General features: G+C 57.0%; 1 protein-coding gene across 5 annotated transcripts in view; it reads right to left on the bottom strand.

The window, feature by feature from the left end:
- sqor (sulfide quinone oxidoreductase) overlaps positions 1–14363 on the bottom strand; it is a 100742-nt gene that overhangs the window by 51960 nt on the left and 34419 nt on the right. For all 5 annotated transcript variants that reach the window (XM_085968281.1, XM_085968280.1, XM_085968279.1 and 2 more), the window contains one exon: positions 9783–9961. In XM_085968281.1, coding sequence (XP_085824407.1) covers positions 9783–9961 — 179 coding nt within the window. The remainder of the gene's footprint in view (positions 1–9782; positions 9962–14363) is intronic.

Here is a 14363-nt window from a genome sequence, read left to right as displayed (position 1 = left end):
GACAATCACCGATCACCACACACACTCGACAATCACCGATCACCGCTAACGCCACACACTCGACAATCACCGACCACACACTCGACAATCACCGATCACCACACACACTCGACAATCACCGATCACCGCTAACGCCACACACTCGACAATCACCGATCACCCCACACACTCGACAATCACCGATCACCGCTAACGCCACACACTCGACAATCACCGATCACCGCTAACGCCACACACTCGACAATCACCGATCACCGCTAACACCACACACACTCGACAATCACCGATCACCGCTAACGCCACACACACTCGACAATCACCGATCACCGCTAACGCCACACACACTCGACAATCACCGATCACCGCTAACGCCACACACTCACGCCACACACACTCGACAATCACCGATCACCGCTCACGCCACACACACTCGACAATCACCGATCACCACACACACTCGACAATCACCGATCACCGCTAACGCCACACACTCGACAATCACCGATCACCACACACACTCGACAATCACCGATCACCGCTAACGCCACACACACTCGACAATCACCGATCACCGCTAACGCCACACACACTCGACAATCACCGATCACCGCTAACACCACACTCGACAATCACCGATCACCGCTAACGCCACACACTCGACAATCACCGATCACCGCTAACGCCACACACTCGACAATCACCGATCACCGCTAACGCCACACACTCGATCACCACACACACTCGACAATCACCGATCACCGCTAACGCCACACACACTCGACAATCACCGACCACACACACTCGACAATCACCGATCACCGCTAACACCACACACACTCGACAATCACCGATCACCGCTAACACCACACACTCGACAATCACCGATCACCGCTAACGCCACACACACTCGACAATCACCGATCACCGCTAACACCACACACACTCGACAATCACCTATCACCGCTAACACCACACACACTCGACAATCACCGATCACCGCTAACGCCACACACACTCGACAATCACCGCTAACACCACACACACTCGACAATCACCGATCACCGCTAACACCACACACACTCGACAATCACCGATCACCGCTAACGCCACACACACTCGACAATCACCGATCACCGCTAACGCCACACACACTCGACAATCACCGATCACCACACACACTCGACAATCACCGATCACCGCTAACACCACACACACTCGACAATCACCGATCACCGCTAACACCACACACACTCGACAATCACCGATCACCGCTAACGCCACACACACTCGACAATCACCGATCACCGCTAACGCCACACACACTCGACAATCACCGATCACCACACACACTCGACAATCACCGATCACCGCTAACACCACACACACTCGACAATCACCGATCACCGCTAACGCCACACACACTCGACAATCACCGATCACCGCTAACGCCACACACACTCGACAATCACCGATCACCGCTAACGCCACACACACTCGACAATCACCGATCACCACACACACTCGACAATCACCGATCACCGCTAACGCCACACACACTCGACAATCACCGATCACCGCTAACGCCACACACACTCGACAATCACCGATCACCGCTAACACCACACACACTCGACAATCACCGATCACCACACACACTCGACAATCACCGATCACCGCTAACGCCACACACACTCGACAATCACCGATCACCGCTAACACCACACACACTCGACAATCACCGATCACCACACACTCGACAATCACCGATCACCGCTAACACCACACACACTCGACAATCACCGATCACCGCTAACACCACACACACTCGACAATCACCACACACTCGACAATCACCGATCACCGCTAACGCCACACACACTCGACAATCACCGATCACCGCTAACACTCGACAATCACCGATCACACCACACACACTCGACAATCACCGATCACCGCTAACACCACACACACTCGACAATCACCGATCACCGCTAACACCACACACACTCGACAATCACCGATCACCACACACACTCGACAATCACCGATCACCACACACACTCGACAATCACCGATCACCGCTACCACACACACTCGACAATCACCGATCACCGCTAACACCACACACACTCGACAATCACCGATCACCACACACTCGACAATCACCGATCACCGCTAACACCACACACACTCGACAATCACCGATCACCGCTAACACCACACACACTCGACAATCACCGATCACCACTAACACCACACACTCGACAATCACCGATCACCACTAACACCACACACTCGACAATCACCGATCATCACTAACACCACACACACTCGACAATCACCGATCACCGCTAACGCCACACACACTCGACAATCACCGATCACCGCTACCACACACACTCGACAATCACCGATCACCGCTAACACCACACACTCGACAATCACCGATCACCACACACACTCGACAATCACCGATCACCGCTAACACCACACACACTCGACAATCACCGATCACCACTAACACCACACACACTCGACAATCACCGATCACCGCTAACACCACACACACTCGACAATCACCGATCACCGCTAACACCACACACACTCGACAATCACCGATCACCACTAACACCACACACACTCGACAATCACCGATCACCGCTAACACCACACACACTCGACAATCACCGATCACCGCTAACACCACACACACTCGACAATCACCGATCACCGCTAACACCACACACTCGACAATCACCGATCACCGCTAACACCACACTCTCGACAATCACCGATCACCACTAACACCACACACACTCGACAATCACCGATCACCGCACACACTCGACAATCACCGATCACCGCTAACACCACACACACTCGACAATCACCGATCACCGCTAACACCACACACACTCGACAATCACCGATCACCACACACACTCGACAATCACCGATCACCACACACACTCGACAATCACCGATCACCGCTAACGCCACACACTCGATCCTGCTTTTATACAGAGCCTGCATTTTAAAGATACTTTAAAATGGACGAAGTTTCGAAAGGCTGTATTTCCTATTTATAACCTGCTCTTAAACCCAACTCATCCATGATTCAACATCACACTCAGTACGAGCTGGATAGCCACATGCTCAAACTAACTCAATTCAATTCAATTCAATTCAAATCGCTTTATTGGCATGATAAGGTACATCTTATGTTGCCAAAGCATCAAAATACATTTATGGTTGAACATAAACGCAGTTCTATTCATACAGTGTATAAACAGGTATATCCCTGAGTGTTTAAATATACATTCGCATTGTTTATATATATTCTTTTCTTAGTTTACTGGTTGTCCCTCTGTTCATGGCAAGCTGTAACATAGTGTGCCGCCAGTGTTATACAGCTTCTCTCCTCCCCCAGTAGGAATGGGAGTTTTTGGTTGTCAGTCAGATTTCTGAATTCAGGGCATATTTGTGAGAATTTTTGGTAGAAATTCTCCCTGATGCCCTGATATTTTCCACAGGCTGTGAGGAAGTGCATCTCTGTCTCCACCACTCCCTGACTGCAGTGAGAGCATATCCTGTCCTCTCTTGGCAGCCTGGCCTGCCTGTGTCTGCCTTTTTCGATCGCTAGGCTATGTTCGCTAAGTCTGTACCTTGTCAAGGTTCTTCTCAGTTTGTTATCCTTTACCATGGTCAGGTAATCAGCCATGTTGTATTGTCTGTTTAGGGCCAAGTAGCAATTGAGTTTGCTTTGGGTTTTTGTTGTTTCTGCCCAATATGTCAGATATTTTTCCTTTTGCTTAGCGACGATTGTGTTGGGTCGAATTCTTTGTGTTACGCTGTCACTGTCCTGGGGCTGGTTAGTGTTAGTAGTGTTAGTAGTTACTTCACTGAGTCCCAGGACTAGTTGACTGAGGGTATTCTTCTTTATGGTCAGCTCTTGGCATTTCAGGGCGTCGTAGTGATAGCATTGGGGGTTGCTCATTTGTAGGTGATTCCAAAATTTGGTGGCTCTTTTTTGGGATAGTGATTATTAATGGATATTGGCCTAGTTCCGCCCTGCATGCATTGTTTACTGTTTTCCTTTGCGTCCGGAGGATACTTTTACAGAATTATGCATGTAGGATCTCAATTGGGTGTTTGTCCCATTTTGCAAATTCTTGTTGTGTTAGCGGTCCCCATACCTCACTGCCATAGAGTGCAATTGGTTCAATTACTGATTTGAGAATTTTTAGCCAAATGCTAATTGGGATTTCTACTTGGATTGATTTTTTAATGGCATAGAAAGCCCTTCTTGCTTTCTCTTTCAGTTCATTCACAGCCAGTTTGAAGTTTCCTGTAGAACTGATTTTTAAGCCCAAGTATGTGTAGTTAGTGGTTTGTTCAATTTTGGTTGTTCCTAGTGTGAAATTTATTTTGGGTCTCTGATGTTTGGATCTTTGCTGGAACACAAGAACTTTGGTTTTTTGGGGATTTATCATCAGGGCCCAAGTCTGGCAGTACGACTCCAGCAGGTCCAGGTTCTGCTGTAGACCCTCCTTAGTTGGTGACAGCAGAACCAGGTCGTCTGCATAGAGGAGGAATTTAACCTTGGATTCATATAGGGTGAGGCCGGGTGCTGTAGATTGTTCAAGTAGTTTTGCCAATTCATTTATGTAAATATTAAAGAGTGTCGGTGAGATTGGCGAGCCCTGCGTCACCCCCCGCCCCTGTGGGAAGTATTTTGTTTGTTTGTCTCCAATTTTAACTGCACATTTGTTGTTTGTATACATTGATTTAATTACATCATATGTTTTCCCTCCTACCCCGCTTTCGATAAGTTTCAGGAATAAACCGTCATGCCAGATGGAGTCGAAAGCCTTCTGGAAATCTATAAAGCATGCGTAGATTTTGCTTTTGTTATGGTGAACGTGTTTGTCAATTAGGGTCTGTAGGGTGAAGATATGATCTGATGTTCTATAGTTTGGCAGGAATCCAATTTGGCTTTTACTCAAGACATTGTGCTCCTCAGGAAGTTTATAAGTCTTTTGTTTATGATGCTACAGAATACCTTCCCCAGGTTACTGTTTACACAGATGCCTCGATAGTTATTTGGGTCGACTTTGTCCCCACTTTTGTATATGGGCGTTATGAGTCCTTTGTTCCAGATATCAGGGAAGTAACCGACACTCAGAACCAAGTTGAAGAGTTTTAGGATAGCCAGTTTCATTTTGTCGTCTGTGTGTTTAATCATCTCGTTTAGTATGCCGTCTGTCCCGCAAGCTTTTCCTGGTCGCAGGTCCTTGAGTTTTTCAAAAAGTTCTTTTTCTGTTATTATGGAGTCTAGCGGGTTTTGGTTACTCTATAGTGACTGGCTTCCCTGCTGGGGAAGGTTGATGCCTGCCCTAGCTGTTACTGTACTTGATGTGAACCAACCTAGACAAGCTCGTGTAGAAATTGCTTTGCTCTGAGCCCTATTTTATACCCAAATCGCTCGGGGTTCCTCAGTGACCCCATGGCCACCAGCCGAAAGCACGTTACATTTCTAAATCGTTCCTACGGCGTCAGGAGCAGGAATGTGCCCTAGACCCCAGGGGAGTTGCGATCCTCCCCCTGCCATCCGATTTCCCCTAACTCTGCTCCAATTTCACTCCCTCCCTCACCCCCGGGATGCTGCCACCAAGGCAGGAGAGCCGACATCGATCTCGTCACTCGGGCGAGCTGTCTGGAGGAGTGACCAGTGCCAGAAGCTTAAGCCGAGTATCCTCGATTCTCGGGCAGCTTGGTTCGGACGCGCATGGATCGCACAGCACATTGCCTAGGTCCAACACCTCCTATGGAATGTCCTGTGCTGGGGGGGCCAGTATTATTCAGCATCTCACACTATACAGAAACTCATACTCGCTCAGTATCACTGGAGTTTGTAGTGGCCGATGCTTTCTGTATTCAGAATGTTGCACCCTCCCAGTGCAGGAAGATTCACTGACACCCACTCACTACTCTGTGATGAGACATTAAACTGAGCTCATTCTGCTTGTTCTGGTCATTTGGACATCACAGATTCCATGGCACGGACTCAGGCCATTCAGCCCAGCCAGTCTGTGTCGGCATTTACACTCCACACCAGTAATTGGATTGTCCCAATGTTCAGCCTCCAATCAGCAGGAAAAATACATCAACCGGTAAAACTGGCCCCAAATCATCCAGACCGCCTCCAGCATTTCACTAAAATGGCAGTTTTTCAAGTTACAAATTAAATTTTTTTAAAGTGATGGAACAGTGAGCGCTTCACACGAGAGTGCAGTGGCCCAAGCCCAGGCTGACCGCCCTCACCCCGCGTGGCCCGAGCCCGGCCTGACCGCTCTCAGCCTGCGTGGCCCGAGCCCGGCCTGACCGCTCTCAGCCCGCGTGGCCCGAGCCCGGCCTGACCGCTCTCAGCCTGCGTGGCCCGAGCCCGGCCTGACCGCTCTCAGCCCGCGTGGCCCGAGCCCGGCCTGACCGCTCTCAGCCCGCGTGGCCCGAGCCCGGCCTGACCGCTCTCAGCCCGCGTGGCCCGAGCCCGGCCTGACCGCTCTCAGCCCGCGTGGCCCGAGCCCGGCCTGACCGCTCTCAGCCCGCGTGGCCCGAGCCCGGCCTGACCGCTCTCAGCCCGCGTGGCCCGAGCCCGGCCTGACCGCTCACCCCGAGCCCGGCCTGACCACTCTCACCCCATGTGGCCCGAGCCCAGGCTGACCGCCCTCACCCCGCGTGGCCCGAGCCCGGCCTGATCGCTCTCACCCCACGTGGCCCGAGCCCGGCCTGATCGCTCTCACCCCGCGTGGCCCGAGCCCGGCCTGACCGCTCACCCCGCGTGGCCCGAGCCCGGCCTGACCGCTCTCACCCCGCGTGGCCCGAGCCCGGCCTGACTGCGGTCACCCCATGTGGCCCGAGCCCCGCGTGGCCCGAGCCAGGCCTGACCGCCCTTACCCCGCGTGGCCCGAGCCCGGCCTGACTGCGGTCACCCCATGTGGCCCGAGCCCAGGCTGACCGCCCTCACCCTGCGTGGCCCGAGCCCGGCCTGACCGCTCTCACCCTGCGTGGCCCGAGCCCGGCCTGATCGCTCTCACCCCGCGTGGCCCGAGCCTGGCCTGACCGCTCTCAGCCCGCGTGGCCCGGGCTGACCGCCTTCACCCCGCGTGGCCCGAGCCCGGGCTGACCGCCCTCACCCCGCGTGGCCCGAGCCCGGCCTGACTGCCCTCACCCCGCGTGGCCCGAGCCCGGCCGGACTGCCCTCACCCCGCGTGGCCCGAGCCCGGCCTGATCGCCCTCACCCCGCGGGGCCCGAGCCCGGCCTGACCGTCGTCACCCCATGTGGCCCGAGCCCGGCCTGACCGCCCTCACCCCTCGTGGCCCGAGCCCGGCCTGACCGTGGTCACCCCATGTGGCCCGAGCCCGGCCTGACCGCCCTCACCCCTCGTGGCCCGAGCCTGGCCCGACCGCGCTCACCCCGCGTGGCCCGAGCCCGGCCTAACCGCTCTCACCCTGCGTGGCCCGAGCCCGGGCTGACCGCCCTCACCCCGCGTGGCCCAAGCCTGGCCTGACCGCTCTCACCCCGCGTGGCCCGAGCCCGGCCTGACCGCTTTCAGCCCGCGTGGCCCGAGCCCGGGCTGACCGCCTTCACCCTGCGTGGCCCGAGCCCGGCCTGACCGCTCTCACCCCGCGTGGCCCGAGCCCGGCCTGATCGCTCTCACCCCGCATGGCCCGAGCCCGGCCTGACCGCCCTCACCCCACGTGGCCCGAGCCCGGCCTGACCGCTCTCACCCTGCGTGGCCCGAGCCCGGCCTGATCGCTCTCACCCCGCGTGGCCTGAGCCCGGCCTGACCGCTTTCAGCCCGCGTGGCCCGAGCCCGGGCTGACCGCCTTCACCCTGCGTGGCCCGAGCCCGGCCTGATCGCTCTCACCCCGCGTGGCCCGAGCCCGGGCTGACCGCCTTCACCCCGCGTGGCCCGAGCCCGGGCTGACCGCTCTTACCCTGCGTGGCCCGAGCCCGGGCTGACCGCCTTCACCCCGCGTGGCCCGAGCCCAGGCTGACCGCCCTCACCCCGCGTGGCCCGAGCCCGGCCTGACCGCTCTCACCCCGCGTGGCCCGAGCCCAGGCTGACCGCTCTCACCCCGCGTGGCCCGAGCCCGGGCTGACCGCCTTCACCCTGCGGGGCCCGAGCCAGGCCTGACCGCTCTCAGCCCGCGTGGCCCGAGCCCGGGCTGACCGCCTTCACCCTGCGTGGCCCGAGCCCGGCCTGATCGCTCTCACCCCGCGTGGCCCGAGCCCGGGCTGACCGCCTTCACCCTGCGTGGCCCGAGCCCGGCCTGATCGCTCTCACCCCGCGTGGCCCGAGCCCGGGCTGACCGCCTTCACCCTGCGTGGCCCGAGCCCGGCCTGACTGCCCTCACCCCGCGTGGCCCAAGCCTGGCCTGACCGCTCTCACCCCGCGTGGCCCGAGCCCGGCCTGACCGCTCTCACCCTGCGTGGCCCGAGCCCGGCCTGACCGCTCTCACCCTGCGTGGCCCGAGCCCGGCCTGATCGCTCTCACCCCGCGTGGCCCGAGCCCGGGCTGACCGCCTTCACCCTGCGTGGCCCGAGCCTGGCCTGACCGCTCTCAGCCCGCGTGGCCCGAGCCCGGCCTGACCGCTCTCACCCCACGTGGCCCGAGCCCGGGCTGACCGCCCTCACCCCGCGTGGCCCGAGCCCGGGCTGACCGCCCTCACCCCGCGTGGCCCGAGCCCGGCCTGACCGCCCTCACCCCGCGTGGCCCGATCCCGGCCTGACCGCCCTCACCCCGCGTGGCCCGAGCCCGGCTTGACCGCCCTCACCCCGCGTGGCCCGAGCCCGGCTTGACCGCTCTTACCCCGCGTGGCCCGAGCCCGGCTTGACCGCTCTTACCCCGCGTGGCCCGAGCCCGGCCTGACTGCTCTCAGCCCGCATGGCCCGAGCCCGGCCTGACCGCCCTCACCCCACGTGGCCAGAGCCCGGCCTGACCGCTCTCACCCTGCGTGGCCCGAGCCCGGCCTGATCGCTCTCAGCCCGCGTGGCCCGAGCCCGGCCTGACTGCCCTCACCCCGCGTGGCCCGAGCCCGGCCTGACCGCTCTCACCCTGCGTGGCCCGAGCCCGGCCTGACCGCTCTCACCCTGCGTGGCCCGAGCCCGGGCTGACCGCCTTCACCCTGCGTGGCCCGAGCCCGGCCTGACTGCCCTCACCCCGCGTGGCCCGAGCCCGGCTTGACCGCCTTCACCCCGCGTGGCCCGAGCCCGGGCTGACCGCCCTCACCCCGCGTGGCCCGAGCCCGGCCTGACTGCCCTCACCCCGCGTGGCCCGAGCCCAGGCTGACCGCCCTCACCCCGCGTGGCCCGAGCCCGGCTTGACCGCTCTTACCCCGCGTGGCCCGAGCCCGGCTTGACCGCTCTTGGCCCGAGCCCGGGCTGACCGCCCTCACCCTGCGTGGCCCGAGCCCAGCTTGACCACTCTCACCCCACGTGGCCCGAGCCCAGCCTGGCCGTCGTCACTCTGAGAACCCCTGCACTCGGTCAGTATCAGACCTCCTTAATCCCAAGGGCAATCAGTCCACGCGACCACCACCTATTTTGGTCTTCGTACAGGAATTGCTCTTTGACCCCACCACCTTCCAGTGCAGTTCAGGATCAGTAAACCCATCGGCCCAGAGTATCCATGCACTTTGCCAGCGTTTGTTATATCCTATTTATTTTATGAAGGGGAAGGGAAGCAGGAAGGAAGAACAAATGTAATGAGACTTACTTGAGGAGAGCGTACCAGTACAGAGGGGGCATGAGATCAGCCTTCATGTGGAACATGGACCGTCGCTCCTTGCCCTGGTCAAATGGGAAGGTCTCCAGTGGCTCAGCATTGTAATCAAACTCCGCCAACACACATTTGTTGTAGCCAGTAACTAGCGGACAGGAAGTGTAACCGTCGTACTGCAAACAAAACCAGAATGAAGCAAGTGAAACAGTTACATCGAGCCATAGAAAGAAAGTCTTTCACAACCTCAGGACGTCCCAAAGCGCTTCACAGCTGATGGAGGACTTTTTGAAGTGTAGTCACTGTTGTAATGTGGGAAATGCGCACAGCAAGCTCCCACAAACAGTAATGTGATAATGATCAAATAATCTGTTTTAGATAAATATTGGCCAGGACACCAGGAGAACTCCTCTGGTCTTCTTCTTCCAAATAGTGCCAGGGATCTTTTACCTGAGGGAGCAGACAGGGCCTCGGTTTAATGTCTCATCCAAAAGACGGCACCTCCGATAGTGCAGTACTCCCTCAGTACTGCATTGGGGTGTCAGCCTGGATTATAGTCTCTGGAGCGTGACCCATGACCTTCCGACTCAGAGGCTACACACTGAGCCACAGCTCACACCCGTTGCAGCTTTGCAGGCAATGATAACATCACTTTCTGATGAGGTGCAGTTGACGTTCTGTGGCTGCCGTCAGTTATCTGCTTTGATGAAACAGCAGTGGGTCAGGTGATTAACCCACTGTGACCCTGATGGGTGGTTAAGGCAGCGACTGGCTGAGCGACACAGACCGGGAGGGTCCCAGGGTCGATCCCTGGCCCGAGCCTCATTAGTCAATTTCAGTGGGGGCTGCGATAGGTGCAGGGTAATTCGCCTCAGTATCCTGGGTTCGGGAGATAAAATTCATTCTTGTTTCTCACCAGTGCCCAGCAATGCCTGCTGGAAGTGGACACGTGGAGACACAGGACTGGAATTACTGTGATGCCTCCCATGCTGGAATAGTCTAGCCACACTCAGGAGGCGAGGGGAGAAATGGATGGACCAAACAATGGCAGCCCCAACTCCACCAAGAGCACACTGATGGTCAATCACCTCACCTTCACGCTAGAGAGGCCCCATCTTACATGGTGCCTCCATCATGATCAAAGTTCAAGTGAAGAGTTCTCACAATGTTCGAGAAATACCCTCAAAAAACAGACTCCACCCAACATTCCCCAGCCAAACATTTCTGTCACCCCCCACATGGAAGGCACAGTAATTGTGGAAAGTGTTTCTAAGCTGCATCCCCGCCCCGGGACAAACATCCACAACAGTGCGAGAGGTTAGAATGACCTGGGACTGAATATAAATCCCATAGGAGGAATAAACTCTTCACTCGGACCAAACCCAGCCCCGTTTTTAAAGTAAGAAAGGAAAATGACTGAGCTTTCAAAAGAGTTAATTAAATTTTATGCTTGAAAAAAAGCAGTGTAAAGTGATTTACCTAAACCCCTTCTCCGAACACACACCAAAAAACCTGCAACCCTGACCTCCAGACTCTGAAAACGTACTGCTGGATTTTTCCATTTTTATACTCTCCCTCCCGCCGTGACCGAGACCTGGTGCGACAGGGTCTGAGGTCTGTATTAGCCTCAGTGTCGAGCAGAGGAATAAGTCTCAGTGTGGGGGGCATTTTAAGGGCTTTTTAATTGGGTCCAGAGGGAGTATTAGTCCTGAAGGTGGGGCTTTGGTTCCATGGGCATCGACATCGCTCGGCAACTTGAAATGCTCGTTCTTCCTACGTGAAGCTTGTGGTAAACCACTGTTTGTATTCCACTGTGTACATGCCTGGACATGCCTCGGCTGACTCCTCCCACAAGTCCTAGTATAAAGGTGACTGCTCCCCAGCCCTTTGTATTCTGGACCGGTCGACCACTCGAGGCAGACCTTCATTCTTTTGTTAATAAAAGCCTTTAGTTACTCTCTTAACTCTCAGTCTTTTGAGTAATTGATAGCGCATCAATTTTAACAAAATTTTTATAATGGAGAAGATCCTCACACCAGCATGCCTGGACTTAGATCATCGGGAGGCGGACTCATCCACCAAGTTTACTCACTGGCTTAAGTGTTTCGAAAAATTCCTGACCGCCTCCGCAGCAATCAAATCGGACGAGGACAAACTGGATGTCCTGACCTCCAAAGTGAACCACCGAGTGTACTCGGTCATCCAAGACGCGACCTCGTACGCGGACGCTATCAAGCTCCTCAAGGACCAGTACACGCGCCCAGTGAACGAAGTGTACACCAGGCACCTTCTGGGGAGTCGTAAACAACAACCTGGGGAATCGACCGTGGAATACCTCCAGGCACTGTCTGTGCTTGGCCGGGCCTGTGGTTGTAAGGATGTAAAGGCCGCCGTGTACACAGAGGAACTTATCCGGGACGCTTTTGTAGCGGGCCACAGATCCAATTACACCCGACAGCGACTGTTGGAGCAGAGTGACCTCGACCTCAACAAGGCCTCTGAACTCGCACTATCATTGGATGCAGCCTACCGGGGCATGGATGCCTACTCCTCTGCACCGTGGACGCCGCGGGGAATGACAGCCTGGGACACGGTAGGACCGCCTCATAGCGCCGTGCCACCCCAGCCACACCCCAGCAACGGCCCAACTACCGCAGCAGTGTCCCAAGGCCAGACAGCAGTGCCCCAAGGCCAGAAATGCTACTTCTGTGGCCAGGCAAAACACCCCAGAGCGCGCTGCCCGGCGAAAAACACGATCTGCTCGGGCTGCGGGAAGAAGGGACACTACGCTAGCGTCTGCAGGGCCAAAGCCACCCCGAACCCCAGCAGCGCCGCGTGTGGGCCAAGCAGGCCGCCATCTTGGGCCTCCCCGGCCATGTGCGAACCACCGGTACAGCAGCCATTTTGGACGCCTCCAGCCACATGGGGATCATGGACGCCGCCATCTTGGACGACAGCCGGAACGCAGCAGGCCCCCAACACCACCTCATCTGATACCCGCAGCGACACACCGACCCACACGCTGGCATCCGTTACACTGGACCAAGCGAGACCGCACCAGCTGGCCAGTTCCACAATGGACATTAAGGTAAATGGTCACGATACAATCTGCCTTTTTGACTCTGGGAGCACGGAGAGCTTCATCCACCCCGACACGGTGCGGCGTTGCTCTCTCCCAGTCCTGCCTGCGCACCAGCGGATTTCTATGGCCTCCAAGTCCCAGTCGGCGGACATCGGCAGCTACTGCGTGGTGACACTCGTAGTAGACGGGACTGTGTACGATCATTTTAAACTTCTGGTCCTGCCCGACCTCTGCGCTGCCGTCCTGCTGGGGTTAGATTTTCAGTGCCACCTTAAAAGTGTTACGATGGCGTACGGTGGACCCCTACCCCCACTCACAGTCCGCAGCCAGCAGCTTCCAAATTGCCCGCCGCGCACCAGGTGCAACCTCTCCACACTCAGTCACACCCCCCCCCCCCCCCCCCCCCCCGACTGTTTGCTAACCTCACCCCCGACTGTAAGCCCATCGCCACAAAGAGCAGGCGATACAGTGCCGGGGACAGGGTTTTCATTAAAACCGAAGTGGAGCGGCTCCTGAAGGAAGGGATTATTGAGGGCAGCACCAGCCCCTGGCGAGCCCAGGTTGTGGTTGTTAAGACCGGCGAGAAGCAGCGCCTGGTCATCGACCACAGCCAGACAATAAATCGCCACACCCTGCTGGACGCCTACCCACTCCCCCGCATAGCTGATATGGTCAACCAGATCGCGCAGTACCGCGTCTTCTCGACCATTGACCTGAAATCAGCGTACCACCAGCTCCCTATCCACCCTGAGGACCGCCAGTATGCCGCCTCTATCACTTCCTTAGGGTTCCCTTTGGCGTCACCAACGGGGTCTCCGTCTTCCAAAGGGAGATGGACCGGATGGTAGATCAAAATGCGTTGCAGGCCACTTTCCCATATCTGGACAATGTGACCATCTGCGGCCGTGACTTGCAGGACCATGATGCAAACCTCGAAAAATTCCTCCGCACCGCCCAACTCCTGAACCTGACATATAACAAGGAGAAGTGCATATTCCGCACAAACCGCCTCGCCATCCTTGGCTGTGTTGTGGAACACGGAGTCATCGGCCCCGACCCCGACCGGATGCGTCCCCTTATGGAACTCCCACTGCCTCAAGGCCCTGAAGAGGTGCCTAGGGTTTTTCTCCTATTACGCCCAGTGGGTCCCCTACTATGCGGACAAGGCCCGTCCGCTGATCAAGTCCACCTCTTTTCCCTTGACGGCAGAGGCCCGCTTAGCCTTCCACCGTATCAAGGAGGACATTGCCAAAGCCACCATGCACGCAGTGGACGAATCCATCCCCTTCCAGGTGGAAAGCGACGCGTCCGACTTTGCCCTGGCCGCTACCCTCAATCAGGCGGGGAGACCCGTGGCCTTCTTTTCACGAACCCTCCAAGGCCCGGAGACCAGACACTCCGCTGTTGAGAAGGAGGCCCAGGCGATTGTGGAGGCTGTGCGTCATTGGAGGCACTACCTGGCCGGAAAACGATTTACCCTGCTCACTGACCAGCGT

The sequence above is a fragment of the Somniosus microcephalus genome, chromosome 27, assembly GCF_052327205.1.
Source record: "Somniosus microcephalus isolate GS21.2 chromosome 27, FLI_Smic_1.0, whole genome shotgun sequence".
Classification (NCBI taxonomy): domain Eukaryota; kingdom Metazoa; phylum Chordata; class Chondrichthyes; order Squaliformes; family Somniosidae; genus Somniosus; species Somniosus microcephalus.
The sequence above is the reverse complement of the archived record's forward strand: the minus strand, read 5'-3'. Positions and strand labels throughout refer to the sequence as shown.